General features: G+C 43.2%; 1 protein-coding gene across 1 annotated transcript; it reads left to right on the top strand.

The window, feature by feature from the left end:
* Positions 1-349: 349 nt before the first annotated feature.
* sfxn5a (sideroflexin 5a) lies at positions 350-15,288 on the top strand (the record flags this gene model as incomplete). The annotated part of the gene is given in 16 exon segments (XM_062397037.1): positions 350-448; positions 2,129-2,173; positions 2,175-2,198; positions 2,936-2,993; positions 2,996-3,012; positions 3,187-3,213; positions 4,117-4,171; positions 4,618-4,643; positions 4,829-4,882; positions 5,743-5,799; positions 5,882-5,947; positions 7,154-7,244; positions 9,763-9,878; positions 10,033-10,112; positions 12,997-13,114; positions 14,792-15,288. Coding segments are annotated over 16 exon segments (1,044 nt in total), but the record flags the coding sequence as incomplete, so codon positions are not given.

Here is a 15,288-nt window from a genome sequence, read left to right as displayed (position 1 = left end):
GGTGAATATATCAGCTTTGAGGGTGATGACATCACAAATTATGTACTTTGACACCTTATGATTAATTTCAGCCATTCAGCATTCACGTGGCACTTTCAACCGGAAATAACTTTTTCCAGTTTGTTGTTTTATTTGTTTTGAATCAGGCTTCAGCTGCACAGCACGGATTAGTTTCCTCTTTAAAAAAAGGCTTGAAAACACCGCATGTTCTCCTGGGAAGTGTAGTTCTCTTCCCCACTTCCTGTCCTGCATGAGAAGCATGTGAAAACGACATTACCCTTCATGCAACTCGGTGGAAAAACAGCTGATCGTCGAGTTCCAGTCTCAGGTCGCGCAGCTGCAGGTTTAAAAAAGTGTTGGAGGGATTTTGTACTTTTTGCTTTTAAGACACAGAAGAACATGTTCCGAACACCAGAGCTTCAAGTTCGGCAAGTCTCGTTTCAACCAGGTACCAGTTTAGTTTTGAACTCGTGTCCCGTCTCAAACCAGGAACTGAACTCATGTGTCTGAACGGACTGTTTCACCTGCTCGTCGTTTTCAACTATGTACTTTGTGTTCTCCATGTTGAATGAGTTATTGTTGAACTCTGTCAAAAGGAGAATTTCTGTCAACAATGCCAGACAATAAAGTTTCTGTCTGTCTCTCTGTCTCACTGTCTGTCTGCGTGTCTGTCTGTCTGTCTCTCTGTCTCTCTATCTGTCTGTGTGTCTGTCTGTCTCTCTATCACTCACTGTCTGTCTGTGTGTCTGTCTGTCTGTCTCTCTGTCTAACAACGTAGTTCAGCTAAGAAGCTTTTAGCTTTTCAGTCTACACTCCATAAGTCAACATTAGCTCTTATTTGGTTGGTTCCATGATTATACATAGAGATAGTGTAAGAAAAAATAATATACATTGTTACAATTAATCAAAGGACTTAAAAGATAAAGATACATTGTTACAATTAAACAAACGACTGAAAAGAACAAGATACATTGTTATAATTAAACAAACGATGCATTGTTTGTAAATAACGCAAATTTTAAAACTGTAGAAATGTTGCTTTTCTGTGTGTTTAAGCCTCTCGGTCTGTTTTTACATGAAAGTTCATGAACCGGAGTGAATGAGTCTCAAGTTCAACTTGTTGAATGTTATTCATACAAAAGGCTTGAATAGCCCTTTGGCCCCTGTCAATGTTCTAAAATACTAATGTATAAAAACTGTACAAATTTAGAAATCTACTTCCTCCTGTTGAACAGAAATGAAGTCAGCCGTCCATCATTCAGTTCACCCTGTTTTTATATCATCAATTAACTCATCATTATCAGAAATGCAAACTCTTTACCAATCATGAGTGTGATAAGAACTCCCTATAATGACAGAAACCATCTTTGGAACAAAAAACTTTTAGTTTCTTGCAGTTGAAAAGCTCTGGCTTCACTTTTTGTGGAGCTGTCGCGTCGTCCATCTTTGTTAACAGTTTTCAAACTGGTCGAGTTTGAGTGAAACTCGAGAGAAATATAATTTAACAGATGTATAAAACTATTTATCCATCCATATGTTCAGGAAATAACAAGACGCTACCTTGAGTCACTGAGCAGATTTTCATCCAAATTAACAGATAGTGTAATTAAACTGGAGTTGGGTGGGGGGGGGGGGGGGGGGGGGGGGGGGGGGGGTGGGGGGGGGGGGTGGTGTGGGTGGCTGAGTGGTGCGCGCTGTATTTCCAAATTATTATTAATTATTCCTTATGCTCGGTAATGAATAAATGACGGGAAGGTGTTTGTGCTGCAGTCATCTTAGGAAGTAATTGCAAATGGTGCGAGTAGATTTGGCTCCTTTAAAAGATAAGAAACAGTTTTTGTGAGGATTAATGAGGAGGCTCCACCTGGTGTGTTGAAACAGCTGGCCCGCTGTGGGATCAGCTGAACCCCCCCCCCCCCCGGCCCAACACTCCACCGTCTGAACCACTTTCTGATCTTTTTATTGTTAGATTCTCTGAACTTTTCCATCCCAGCTCAGATATGAGATTCGAGTTCAAATTGAAATTGTGAAGACGACCTAATGCCTCTCGTGACTCTTGTCTCACTGGTGATTTGTGTTTCCAGTGTTTCTTTGTCATCGTCATGTGCTTTCTGTTTCTTTTTTTTAGAACGCGTTGTTTGGTCGCTTCAGACACTTCCTGGATGTGATTGGCCCCCAGCACCCTGTTTGTGACGGAGGTACACAGACTCGTGCATCACCTCTGCCATGGAGGGTGGTGTTTTCTGCCCATGTTGTCTGGTTTTCAAGCCTCTCTCTCTCTCTCTCTCTCTCTCGCTCTCTCTCTCTCTCTCTCTCTCTCTCCATCTTGACGTTTCCCCCCCGGTCCTGGCTCTGTTGTGATAATCTTGCTCACAGTGTCTTCAGCGCTGTGGATCTCTGGGTAATGAAGCCGTTAGCAGGCTCTTTGGTGACAGTAATAGTGGGAGTAGCTCCCAGGATGTGATGAGGTGTGGACAAGTGGGGCAGCTGTGATGGGTGGAGAGAGTGTACGCGCACACACACTCTCACACACACACACAGACACACACTCACACACGCACACACACACACACATCTTGCCCCCTACTGGGCCGGGCGTAGCCTCGACTTGCCCCTAATGACGAGAGGGGAACAGGGATGGATGTGATTTAGCAAACGATCTCTCACACACACACACACACACACACAAGCTCATTAGAGCAAATTGGGCCACATGACCTTGTATTCAGCTCAACATTAGACAATGATCACGCCACAGAAAGCCGCTCATTACCTTTTAGCAAACTCATTTGTCGACTGGAAATCAGCATGAAAGTTTTAGTGAAGCGCAATTACTGCAAGTTGAGCTGTGCAGCACAAACAGCAGAGAATATCAGGAAGATATCATCTTTATATATATATTTTACACCATCTTCTGCTTTTTGGGTTGGTTTAGAGACAACTACAGGAGTGTGTGGCGCTACGTGATCGTTTCAAACAAGGAACTCTGCCTCCGGAGTCACTGACGCTCAGGTAAAGACTCGCAATCCTGACTCCAGTCTCCGTGGTCCAAGATCCAGGATCCCTCAACCAAATAAACATCCTCTCTATGACTTCAGAGCAGTTCACAAGTTTCTTCTTAAATAGACCAGTAAATGCTTTTAGATGTTTTTAATTTCTTGACAATGTCTTTCTTTGTCTCCTCAGCTTTGGAAAGCTCAGAAAGTGAAGCAGGTGAGTTGTTTGATCACTTTCCCTCTCAGTCCCTGACAAACACAAGCTGCCACAACAAGCAGAGGGGCTGTAGATAGAGATCTGAAGTGTGTCAGTGAACGAGCAAACAAGTCACACAGCGCTCTTATCACCTCATCTCAAAGGGGACCTGTTTATACAGCAAACATGCAGCAGAGTGGAACACGGAGATTTGAAAATTTACTGAAATTATGAAGCAAGAAAAAAAAATTCAAACAGTAGAGCAGACTGGTCGATTGGACTCCAGTGCCAATTACCAGCATGGGAAGATCTCTGCCAGTCACTGAACTGCAGGAGTCCAAGCAACAGAAGATTCGTATCAATATCATATCGACAGACACTTATCCAGTAATAATAATTAGACATGTGATCAATCTGGTGTTTATTATAAAAAACATAATTACTCCCTGTGTGATATTGAGTCTTTTTTCAACATTTCTAGAACTGATCCACAGCTTTAATATATTCATGTAAGGACCAATTATCAAAAAAAATAAAATATTCACATTTAAAAACACTCAAATATCAGTGATTAATTTCTCCTCATGGTGAATTAAACACATCTCTAGTGATATAGTTATAAAGTGCAACATGTCCTCATCCGTATCTGCTTTATTTTAGCCTATAAAGCAGATACGTCTGTGATTGATGACTTCAATCAACGCAGCAAAAAAATATAAAGTCCCAATACACATACACATTTACAGGAGCCTGAAACAATCCACTATAACTTTAATTAGATCTTATAATTTAGTTTGGAAGAAGGTGTAAAACTCCCCCAGCTTTGAGAGCAACATCAAAGCTCCTCTTCTTCATCTGTTTGAACTTAACTCACCCAAAACCACTCGTTATCGTCTGACTCTGATCATTATGTGCCTATTACAGGCCATCCTCCACCCTGACACCGGGGAGAAGATCCTCATGCCCTTTCGGATGTCGGGTACAGCAGCTCGGTGTGGACGCGCCGGGCGAAGTGGGGCCTTGTTACGCGCTCCAACGTGGAGGTGTCGTTCACCCGGGGACCTGTCACATCTCCACGGGGCTCTTCAGGTTGTCTCTGGCCTGGAAAAGGTCAAACTCAGCAGGGCGCTGATTAAAATCTCTCTCCCACGGTGACGGGGAAGTTCTGAATAAGCAAGAAAACACGGTCATTTTGGTCCGGTCTCAGATTCTCACCGTCACAGGAGCGATTAACTTGTTACGACCGACTTGGAGTTCTGTCAGACCTCAACCCCGCAGACTTAGCGAAGGGAAACAGAGCTGATGCTTCTTAATGTAAAAATGATTTATAGGAAATTCTCTTTACAAAACTAGAAATATTACAAATCATAAATGAGCAGAATGACCTTAAAGCAAACAATGATGGGACTCGCTCTCTCTTATTAGGTAACATTCCATTTGGCACCCCAGTGGTAAGACTTCTTTCTTCATCTTTATATCTACTGTAACTTCACCAAAATAAGGCTGTGAAGAAGTTTATTCCACTGCTACATATTGTACACTGACATGAAATCTGAATATATATATATATATATATTCAGATTTAAATCTAAGTGTCCTTTTGAAATGAGTAAAGTGTTTATTTCTCTTTGTGCAGGTTGTTGGTCTCCTTCTCCCAAATCAAACATTGGCATCAACTATCTTCTGGCAGGTAAAACACTTTTGATACACGTTACGTTAAATATTAGCAACATTAGAGTAAACGGCTGAAATTATTGACTATTAATCTTCATTGCAGATAAACCAGGTGGGATGGATGTAGCCTCGGTAGCAAACAGCCGTGCACTGGTAACATTATAAAGAAAATGTCTTTAACTCAATTTATTTAAAAGTCTTTATTCATCAGGACACTATGTTCCTGTAAACCTTCCAGTGTTTGTCAGCCAGACTCTTTTCCACACGCGTCCAGTGCCAACTTGCTCTGAGAGCAGTGAAGCGACAGTTTGAGAAAACAAACATACGACAGTGAGATGCCAGCGTGAAAACAAAAGCCACAAAATTAGCTTTCACACGACCTCGTAACACAATATGAAGCGACTCATTAGCTTTGATAGAATAATAACATCCACGTCAGATCCATTTATTCGTAAGTTTAACACATTTGTTAAAAGTTGTGTTTGTGTCTTTTCTTGCTGGCAGTTTCCTCTAAGCACATTTTGAAGGATAATCAAATGTCACAACTCTGGTTTTGATGTAAACAAACTAATGGATGAACTCCAGGTGTGTGATGAAGAAGTCATTGTCTAGATTTCTGTGATTTTAACACAAAAAGACTCAACGATCAGCTTCTCCTGCAGCTTTCAGCGGCTTCACTCCCTCGAGGGATCCTCGTGATTAAAGCTCGTAATGAAGTGTTTACCGAAGATCCAGAACGTTCCACTCATTAAACGAAGAGACGACCTGTGATCTGACGTATGAAGCTGGATGTGGCACCTGTCATCATAGACATTAATAACTTCATCAGCGCGTGAGAAGTTTATCCTCTGTTGACTCTCCCTTTCTTCTCACCAGTCGTTAAACCAGAGTCACATCGGCTGCGTTAACTTCTGCAACCACAACGCCTCCAAGGTGACGACAAACCCTGGACTGATCCCACGTTGTGTGTGAGGCTGAGGCCCGTGAACTGCTCTCACATTGTTTTACACTCCAGCCGGCTCCAGCCTCCAGGTTCGTTCCGGGCTTCCTGGGAGCCGTGACCAGCGCCATCTCCATCGCTGTGAGTTCAACCTGACGTCACACAGCAGCAGCCGAGTCACCGACCGATCCATTGTGTCGACTGGTCCATCTTTTAAAGCGGGGGTCGACCAATATGTCGTATCTGTGTCCGTGTAAATCTGTATGGACACGACATCCATCCATCGACTGAGTGATTCTTCCTTCAAGTCTCTGCTAAATCAGAGTCCGGAAGGCATATTCACGAATTTACTTGGGCAGCCAGGTTATTATTATTCTGTAATATTGATCAATAATCAAATTATTATTATTATTCAAAAATACAAATAGATTATACCTACATATACACGTATCGGTTAGTTTATAATAATAATAAAATGTATAACACTAAGTACAAAATGCAAAGAAAACTAATGTTTACATTTAGAGGGAAGTCAATTATTATTGTTTGTAATATTATACTTGCATACTTGTACTTCTACTTTGTTTTGAAAAGTGCTCTATAAATATTCTTATAAATTAAGCCATATTCTGTTATATATGCATGTACAATCTATTAGTACGTATTTCCTTAAATACTTTATTTTGGTCAAAATCAAATCTTTTATTATTTTGACAGACAAAGGGAGAAATGTAAAGAGGTTGAGTCGACCTGTCGTGAAAATACCAGTTGATATCACAATTTTCTGACCTTTTTACCATTAAAGACTGGTGTTTAAAGAGCATAATACACCTTCACACACTCGCCTGACATGGGGCTCACACCGAGCCAATTACTGGTGCGGCCGGGGGCTGATCCGGCTGCTGCTCTCAGGCCTGACAATGGAAATAGCCGGAGGAAAGAAAGAAAGAAAAAAAAACGTGGGGTGTCTGGAGGGCGGAACGACAAACCAGGAGGGGGCCAGGAGCTCTCCAATTAACCGTCCGCTCCGGTGATGGACCCCCGCCGTGCTGCGGAGAGCTGCAGGCTGCAGTTGGTGTTTTATTAAAGACGCACTGCACCTCGATCACAGCCCTGAGTGGTAACACACAGGGAAGTCACTCGTTTTATTGTTTATGCACAGAAACACACATTTTGGTCAGGTTCTCCCGTTTGTGAAACTCACACTTGTTTTTATTTCCCTGCTCGTCTGAGCTAAAAAAACAGATTTCATGGTTTTCAAAATATGATCAAACATGAGAAACACTTTTTTTTTGTTGTGATTTGTCTGCAACTTGTGTGCGTCTGTGTTTTTGTTTGTTTTTTAAGGTTGGTTTGAATGTGTTACTCCAGAAAGCAAATGGCTTCAGCCCAACAACCAGGCTTCTGGTGCAGAGGTTCATCCCCTTCCCAGCAGTGGGTGAGTTCAAACAGCTCCAGTTCACACTGCACCAGTTCAACACTGAATGAGATTAGTTCAAACCTGTGGATTTGTACTGGTATTGAACGAACGGATCAAAGTGGGAGGATCGGCTGCTGCAAATATTCATATGTAAATTAGCATCTGAGCTGTTAAGTGTTTTGTAGGCATTAAGTAATATTGTCAGTAATGTAACGTGTAAAAAAAGTCTTCATGTTATTTATTGTTAGCTCTTGATGACAGTGTCATCATTCATAAGTAAAGATGGACGACATGGCCGCTCCCTAAAGTTAAGCCATAGCACCCCCGGTGGCCGGCTGGAGTAAATGTCATAAACCCCGCCTCCTCCATGATCGGGGACGGGACATGGACCAAACAAAACGAAAATACACGTCAAATAAAAAAAATGATTTCCGTCATTTGAGGTCCTTATTATCACACTGAGATTTGTGTTAGTTTCTCCAGTAGGTTTGATATAGTTTGTTATTTGATTGACAGCTGAGACTGATTTGAATTTGAATTAAATTGGATGTTGTGACACCTTTTGTCCCGTAGCGCTTAATCTCGTCATGATGCACAAAATAAGAGAAATTCAAATATTCCAAATGTAGTTTCTGCTCTGATATTTATTAATCTCCGCTTTCCTCCGACACGTTTTGTGAGCTCGCTCCTTCAGACGTGTGTGGAGCCACAAAGCTGATCCTCATGCCGCTCCCTGGCAAACACACAGTCGCACCCAGGGGTATAGACCCGTGTCCCAGAATGCCCCAGGCTCCTGGCTCATAATTAAATTGTTTGCCTGCCCCCCCCCCCCCCTTCCTTGCCACGGCGGTTCTTCTAATTAAATCAACAGGTTTCCACAGTGCAGCCTTTGCCTGGTAATTGGCTGCTTGTTAGAACTCTGCTGCCGCAAACAAATTGGATAATTACCCCTAAAGTGGCGTCTATGTCAAGGCCTCGTTTACCTGACTTCTGTTTGTTCATTGTTGTTGCTGCCGTTGTTGTGCTAGCCCCATATAAAAGGTAATTAAAACGGCTAATTGAAGCGAGTGAAAGCAAAGTGCTGTTTGAGTTTTCACCCGCTTGATTATGTTTGCTTACTTAAGGCTAGATTTATTTGTAATAACCTAATCAAGCAGCGGCCTGTCATTCAATTAGATGATGAAGACCTTAACGGGAGGAAAAGCCGCGCTGCCACAAAATTATGGAATTAATTGCTTGTCTTCTGAAATTATTCGTCATTATTTGTGATATTTAGGAAGTAATTATGTGAAAAGTTCTTGGTTTTCCGTGAGTGTACCTCCGGGTATTAGGTGACAGTAGGAATATACAGAAATGTAATTATTTCAAATAATTAAAAATAAAAATCCACACATTTCCGCATTTAGCCGCACAAACTTAATCACTTCAGTTTTATAATTACTTTGATGCCTTTAATAATTAAATTACAAACAGGTTTTTACATTTTTGACTTTTTTATTGAGGTATGTGATATTCCTTTCTATAATTCTACTATCTGTCCCTCTATTAATTGTATAAAAAACACCCTTGTAGGTAAAAAGAGCGATTTTTTTTCAGTCAATTGAATTCGCTTCACAGAGCGACCGGCCGCCCTGCAGCTCCGAGTCAAGATAAGTCTGAACGCTGTTGTCTTAAATTAAAAAGGCTCCCGGCGCCAACATTAAACTCCAAAATGAGTTTTTCTTATTCCTATTAGAGTCAAGGAGAAAGGATCATCTACATTAACATACATTTGTGTTCATTTTGGCTCCCGTGAATAAATCCCAGGGGAGCGGCGCGGCTGTTTGTTGCTCCGTCAGTCCCCTTGGCTACGTTGTGCGTCGCTGATTTGAGTCTCAGCCGATGTGATGGTTTAGACGGTTTGTGAAGAACGACACAAAATCACTGTGATGTACAATATTTACACGTTTTCTGTGAAAAGAGGAAACACAGCTTCAGTGTTTCACAGACACAAGGTTAGAGAAAGTGATGAAAACAATTGCAGGACCCAGAATAACATTTATTTCTAGATCTAGATGTTTATTTACCCGTCCCCCGAAATATCCCTGAATCCCTTCATCCAGATCCATGAGTTGTTCCCTGAGACATTGGTGAAAATATGTTATGAAATATTTCCTCAGTGTGATGAATGGTTTCTGGATCCGCTCCCTTGTTTGGATCCAGGGCAGAAATTGACACATTCTTCATATAAGCCGTCAAACCCATTATCTCCTTGTTATGAAATGATTATTTTGTTGACTGAAAATATCATTTTGATCTTTGTGTAGTTATTTCCTGATATTGAAATCACCGACACATCCTCTATCCTTCCATGAAGCTCCAGTTCAGTCAGCCTGGTGAATCTTTAAATACCCTCCTGTGTGCGGGTCTCGAGTCGCCTGCTCGTCTTGCACCCAGCCTGGAGGGTGAAAACACAATATGCTCATTCGTGAAACGACTAAATACGTGCGTTTCACTTTGCTCCTGTTTAAAAAAAAACGTTCTCACATCTCCGCAGCGAGTGCTAACGTCTGTAACGTGGTCCTCAGGAGGCACTCGGAGCTGTTGGAGGGCCACAGCGTGCTGGACGAGCAGGGGAACGTGGTGGGAACCTCTCGACTAGCTGCCAGGCATGTGGGTTGATCTACTCTCTAAATATCTGGTGTCAAATTATCCTGTGATTAACACTCTCATGTCGGTGAATACAACAGTGTAAATGACAAGGTATGGAGTTCACACCTAAGTAGGACTTGTTTAAACATGTTGTGTTGTGATATTTTTCCAACAGGCCCTTATGGAGACGGCCCTGACCCGAGTGGTGCTGCCCGTCCTGCTGCTCCCTCCACTGATCAGGTCACTGCTGGAGAAGTAAGAAACGCTTCATCACGTGATATAAAAACTCTGAGCTTTCTGCAGATGAATTAAACGTAAGGTCCTTCAGTTGAGCCATCAGGACATTTTCCTGTCGTCTTATTTCCCCAATTTTGTATTTCTTTAACATCACCAGAGAATAATTCATGGATCTTGATATTTAAGGGACTGATATCTATGAATGTGTGTAATTTGATGGGGCTTGATTGAGCCGTTCAGTTAAATTGCTGTTGGGCCAGTTGTCTGTGCTCTGATGAATTTCTTTTCCCATCCTGTGTCTCAAAAATTAGCTTTAATCCACAGTCAGCAAGAAGTCTGTTTTTATCAACTTTAGAAAGTCGCTTTTTCTTTTAAAAAAGTTAATAATGGCTGTACAAGCATTATTAAAGTTGTGAGAAAAACTTTTGCCATTCTCATATAATAATCCGATGAATTCCCAAAAGCACATGAGTCCTGAACGACAATTGACAATGACAAAGTATCTCAGCATCGCAGATCACTCTAGAGCTGCTGGGTTCTGATTGGCCGAGGCGCTGTAACGATCTCTTAATGTGATCGAGGACCTCGCCGTGCCGTGGAATGCGGCCATCTTTGTGAACCCCCGACTGCTCCGAGCACGCGGGCTCGGCGGCTCCGGCCAGCTGCCCAGGTGTGTTTGGGATTCCTGGCAGGGGGGGGGGGGAGCAGGGGGCGGTGAGGTTGGCTTTGGTTGCAGGTGAGTAGTGCTGAGTTATCCTCCATGTCAGCTCGCCTTCACTGGCTCTCAATAGAGCGAGAACAAGGGGAGAGCGCCGGGCCCCCCCGGGCGGCCCCCCGATGATCGATGGCACCGCTGAGAGCCGCGTCCGAGCAGTGACAGCAGGTTCTGTCCTTTATGTGCTTCAGCAGCTGGGAGAGGCTACAGGCCCACAAGTGCATTAAGAAGCATTCAGCTCAACAGCCTGGTTCCGCAAGTAGAAATCCCTGAATGGAGATTCTGATTACCAGCCGTAATGTTATAACCATCCCAGGTAGACTCACCACAAACTAGCAAACAGTGATATTTGCTCCAGGGTCCGAGTGATATCACGTAACGTGTCTGATCGGTGAGGCTCGCTGGCACCAAGGAAATGTTTGGCACAATCACAGAGCGTCCGGGATGTCTCACTTTTTTAGTGACCGGTGGAAAGGGTTAAATTGAAGAAGAAGAAGAGCTCGAAGTTCTCAGAAATGGATCATCTGCAATGGTTTATGGGATGTGTAGTTTCCTGACACTATGAGATAATTCACATGTACACAATACACCTTTTTTCCCCTGTTTTCCAGACCCAGACAAAGGATTTCTTTACATTGCGATACAGGGTATGTGTTTTTTTACATTTTCCCCAATTTCCTAAGAAGTAATATCAGGTGACTGATATCTGAGATGATTTCTTGAAACAAACTTCTTCAAGTAGAGTTTCAACTGCTGCTGTTATTAGGTCATGATGGTGGTTTGTATTCCCTGGCTTCTTCCTGGGGCGTGTGAACAGTTGAACCTGAGTGAGACCTCAGCCCATGTCATCCAGACCACGTGAATTCAGTCGGTATTGCATGAAATTATCATTAATTTGAGATCAACTCCAAATTTTCACCTGATTTGAAGGTTTTCAAACTCACACTTGTGCCCAAACCTTCTCACATATCTCACAACCTGCCTCTTCCCTCTCTCAATCCAGTTCCCTAAAATGTGTATCTGCACATGTGGGTGTGTGTGTGTGTGTATAAATGTGTGTGTAGCCTAATTAAACCATGGCAGCCATATGTGTTAATGAGCTCCCTCATTAGGCAGTAGCTCTCCTCGTTAGGGGGAGAGGCGTCGCTGCTGGAGGAGAGACGGAGCTCCTGCTGCGTTCGCTGTCCCACACACTGAAGAGGGGATTATCCTCCGAAGGCCAGCGAGGAGGGAGGAGCAGCTCGGGCTGAGAGCACAACATGTATTTCTGGAGATGTCGGGCAAAATGTAAAAAAAAAAAAAAAAAAAAAAGCCCTTAAAACCCTGTCGCTCATCAGAGGAAACACATTTCTTGCAATTTGGAAAGGGAGTTTGTGATTGAAGCAGATCAAATGGTTATTTTACCAAATGAAAATGTACAAATTCTCTAAACTCTTTCCTGGGAACACATCCAGTTTTATTTAGGGAACAGTTCAGTATGTGGTTGTTTTAATCGTCTGTTTGTGTGACTGATAAAAGGGATAAAGCAAAATGTACTGAAACCTGGGGGAAGGATGGGAAACGAGCAAAGGAAGAAACCAATACACTTTGTGGTCGATTTCGTGAAGGGGTCAGATCCAAGGATTTCCCCCCCACACTTTCTTTAACATTGTTTTTCGATATTTTTGTGACTTTCGAAAGAAATAACGCTGAGATCTTTAGGAAAAATATCCGACCTGCAGATCGTTAATACTTATGAACCGGTTATATTTGGTGAAGATCTGGAAATCAAAGCTCAGAGCTTTCAGTTCATAGAGAGATGCTGTTAAATCTGTCGTGTTTTATCCATTTTGTGTTTTATATCATTTTCAAATTTTGAGAACTTACAGATGGACAAGGAATGCCTCAGCCCCTCTGCATCTTTATTATTAAACGATTATCTGTCTAATTTCAGGTTTGATATTCATCCATTTTGTCTAAACTTAAATGCTCAAACCTGTTATTCCTACCTAATTGGTTGAAATGCCCACAGTCTGTTTGAATTGTTTGTTTTCTTTGCAGATTGTAATTTTCCCCTGATGACTGCTTTAATGCTAATTGCTAATGCTGTAGTTCCGGTGACGTTTGCGTGGACAGTGTGTTGAAATGTGTGTGTATCTGTGAAGCTGGTGAAGTGAACGTGTGTCTCCGTGGTCTGTGTCCCACCAGGCGTCCTGTCCTGCTGAGGCAGCGGGGGCTCGTCCTGCCCGTCCACAGTCCGGTGGGGCTCGCCGCCTTCGGCCTGGCTCTGCCGCTCGCCATCAGCCTCTTCCCACAGAGGTCCCAGGTAAAGACATCTGTCCTCTTCAGTCCAACACAACGTGATTTAATAACCGGAGATTGTTATGATTCATATGTTGCTGTTAAAGGACCTTTGGAGCTTCTGCAGGGGCAACAATCAAATGTCTGGATTCTATTTATGGGTCATCATTTATTTTGATAAAGTCTCTGTCCCTGCTGATATTAGATAATTAGTTCTTCTGTGATACTTTACAATCAGGAAGTTAATGTCAAAGCTTTCATGACCAGCACAACAGGCCTGATATCAGATGTCTTGTCATTACATCATATTTAAAAACCTGTGTGTTTTACCTCCGTGATGCTCAAATTAGGAACAGTCAGCTTAAATCAGGGGTGTCCAAACTACGGCCCGCTGGCCATCTGGGACCCGCAATCGATTTTAAATTGGCCCACCTTTTTTTTAAAAACAACAATTTAGTAGCACTTAAATGGAACTTGATTATAGCACTTTGTAGTTTTGCTCTAGTTTTGAAGAAATTGTACATTCTTGATTCTTGTTGTTCTGGGTTTGTACCCTTGAATGCACTTATAGTATAATAGCGTCAGCTAATGTGATTGACTATGGCCCACTGTATTGCAGGTGTCCCTCAGAACGCCCCCCACTGTCAACAGTCCGCTCCGGGGCAGGGGGGCGTGGCGGAGTGAGTGGCCCAGACCTTCGTATTTTTTTTCTATATATGGCCCTCGGGATAAAAAGTTTGGACACCCCTGGATTAAATCATTGTTTAACGTTTTGTCTTCTCGTACTCAGCGCTCCCATTCTTCATTTTTCTTTTCACGTCTTTAAACGATGATGCTTGGCCTCAGATCTTCCAGGACCCTGGTGTCAGTGACTGGTTGACTCTCCTGACCTCTGAAACGTTTCCCATCGAGCTCTACGTCCTCCCTCCTAATGAGGCGTGGCCCTCGGAGACGTCACCTGCTCTGTGGTGATCTGCCCGGAGTCTCTCCTGCCGTCCGAGGCGTCCAGGCTCCCGGGCTGAGCTCGGCTGCGTCGCTCTTCTCATGAACTGGCTGCGGCACCATATTGTTTTTCTCCTCCGTCTCCGTCTCTCCCTCTCTCTGTCTCTCTCACTCTCCTCATTGCCAAATCACTTGCCAACACAAGCCAAGCAGCTCTGTCTTTAAAATGTTTAGGATTTAATTACTGCTGGAAATAGCCCAGACAGCCATATGGCAACAAACTTCAGACATATGTGCCACCGACACGGAGGGGCCTGTTTTTCTGTCAAGTCCCTTTTTTTTTGCACTTTCGCGAGGATAGAAAAAAATGAACACCCCAAAAAGCACCGTGAATCCCCCCCCCCCCCCCCCCCCGCCTACTCAATTTGTCCCACTTCCCCATTTCACACCTACCAAGACGTCTGATTAGGATCTGCCGACAACTCCAACAGCCATCTGTCTCTGGTTCAAATATTAGCTTGAAAACCTCAAATTAGACTTTAATCTGCCGAAGTGTCTCTTTGCACATTAGCAGTAAACACGGAACATTTCAAGTCTTTAGTTACGAATGAAACTGTTTCAGATCTTTACTCCACCGCTCGTTTAGACGACTGTGGACGAATCGAACACGGGACCGTGAACTTGTCACATGTGACAGTCGTGTGCACAAACATGTCCTCCTGCGCCGTGTTGACCTTTTCGTTCGGTTCGATTCCCGCAGATCAGCGTCGGTCTGTTAGAGCCGGAGAGCGCGAGGGCAACAGACGGTTCGATGGTGACGGACAGTAAAGGCCTGTGGGTGATCTGTGCGGATGGGACCCCCCCCCCATGAGGAACTCAAAGACAACTTATTGAAATAACGACTAAAAGACAATAAAGATTCAAACACATTATAATCTCACATGGAAATCAGTTCTGAAGAGGTCAGCACTCTGCACACAAACGCATCGTTGTTGAAATCATTGTGTTGCTGCTCTGCCTTTTGTGTGTCTGTACTTTTCTCTGTGTAAACCTTCTTGTGTAGCTGTTGTCAGGATCTGTGTGATTAGTGTGTTTGCACAGTTGCCGGGGGAACGCGGCACGCTAGGCTGCCGTCTCAACAAGAACGCACAAGTCGGCTGGAAGCTGCTGGTGACACAAATAACAACTACACACTGTTCACAAAGCCAACCGGTGATTATTGATGCATTATTATCAATAAACATGTTTCATATTTTA

This window comes from Platichthys flesus, chromosome 10 (assembly GCF_949316205.1).
Source record: "Platichthys flesus chromosome 10, fPlaFle2.1, whole genome shotgun sequence".
In the NCBI taxonomy this organism is placed as follows: domain Eukaryota; kingdom Metazoa; phylum Chordata; class Actinopteri; order Pleuronectiformes; family Pleuronectidae; genus Platichthys; species Platichthys flesus.
Note: the sequence above shows the minus strand (reverse complement) of the source record. Positions and strands in the feature narration are given on the sequence as shown.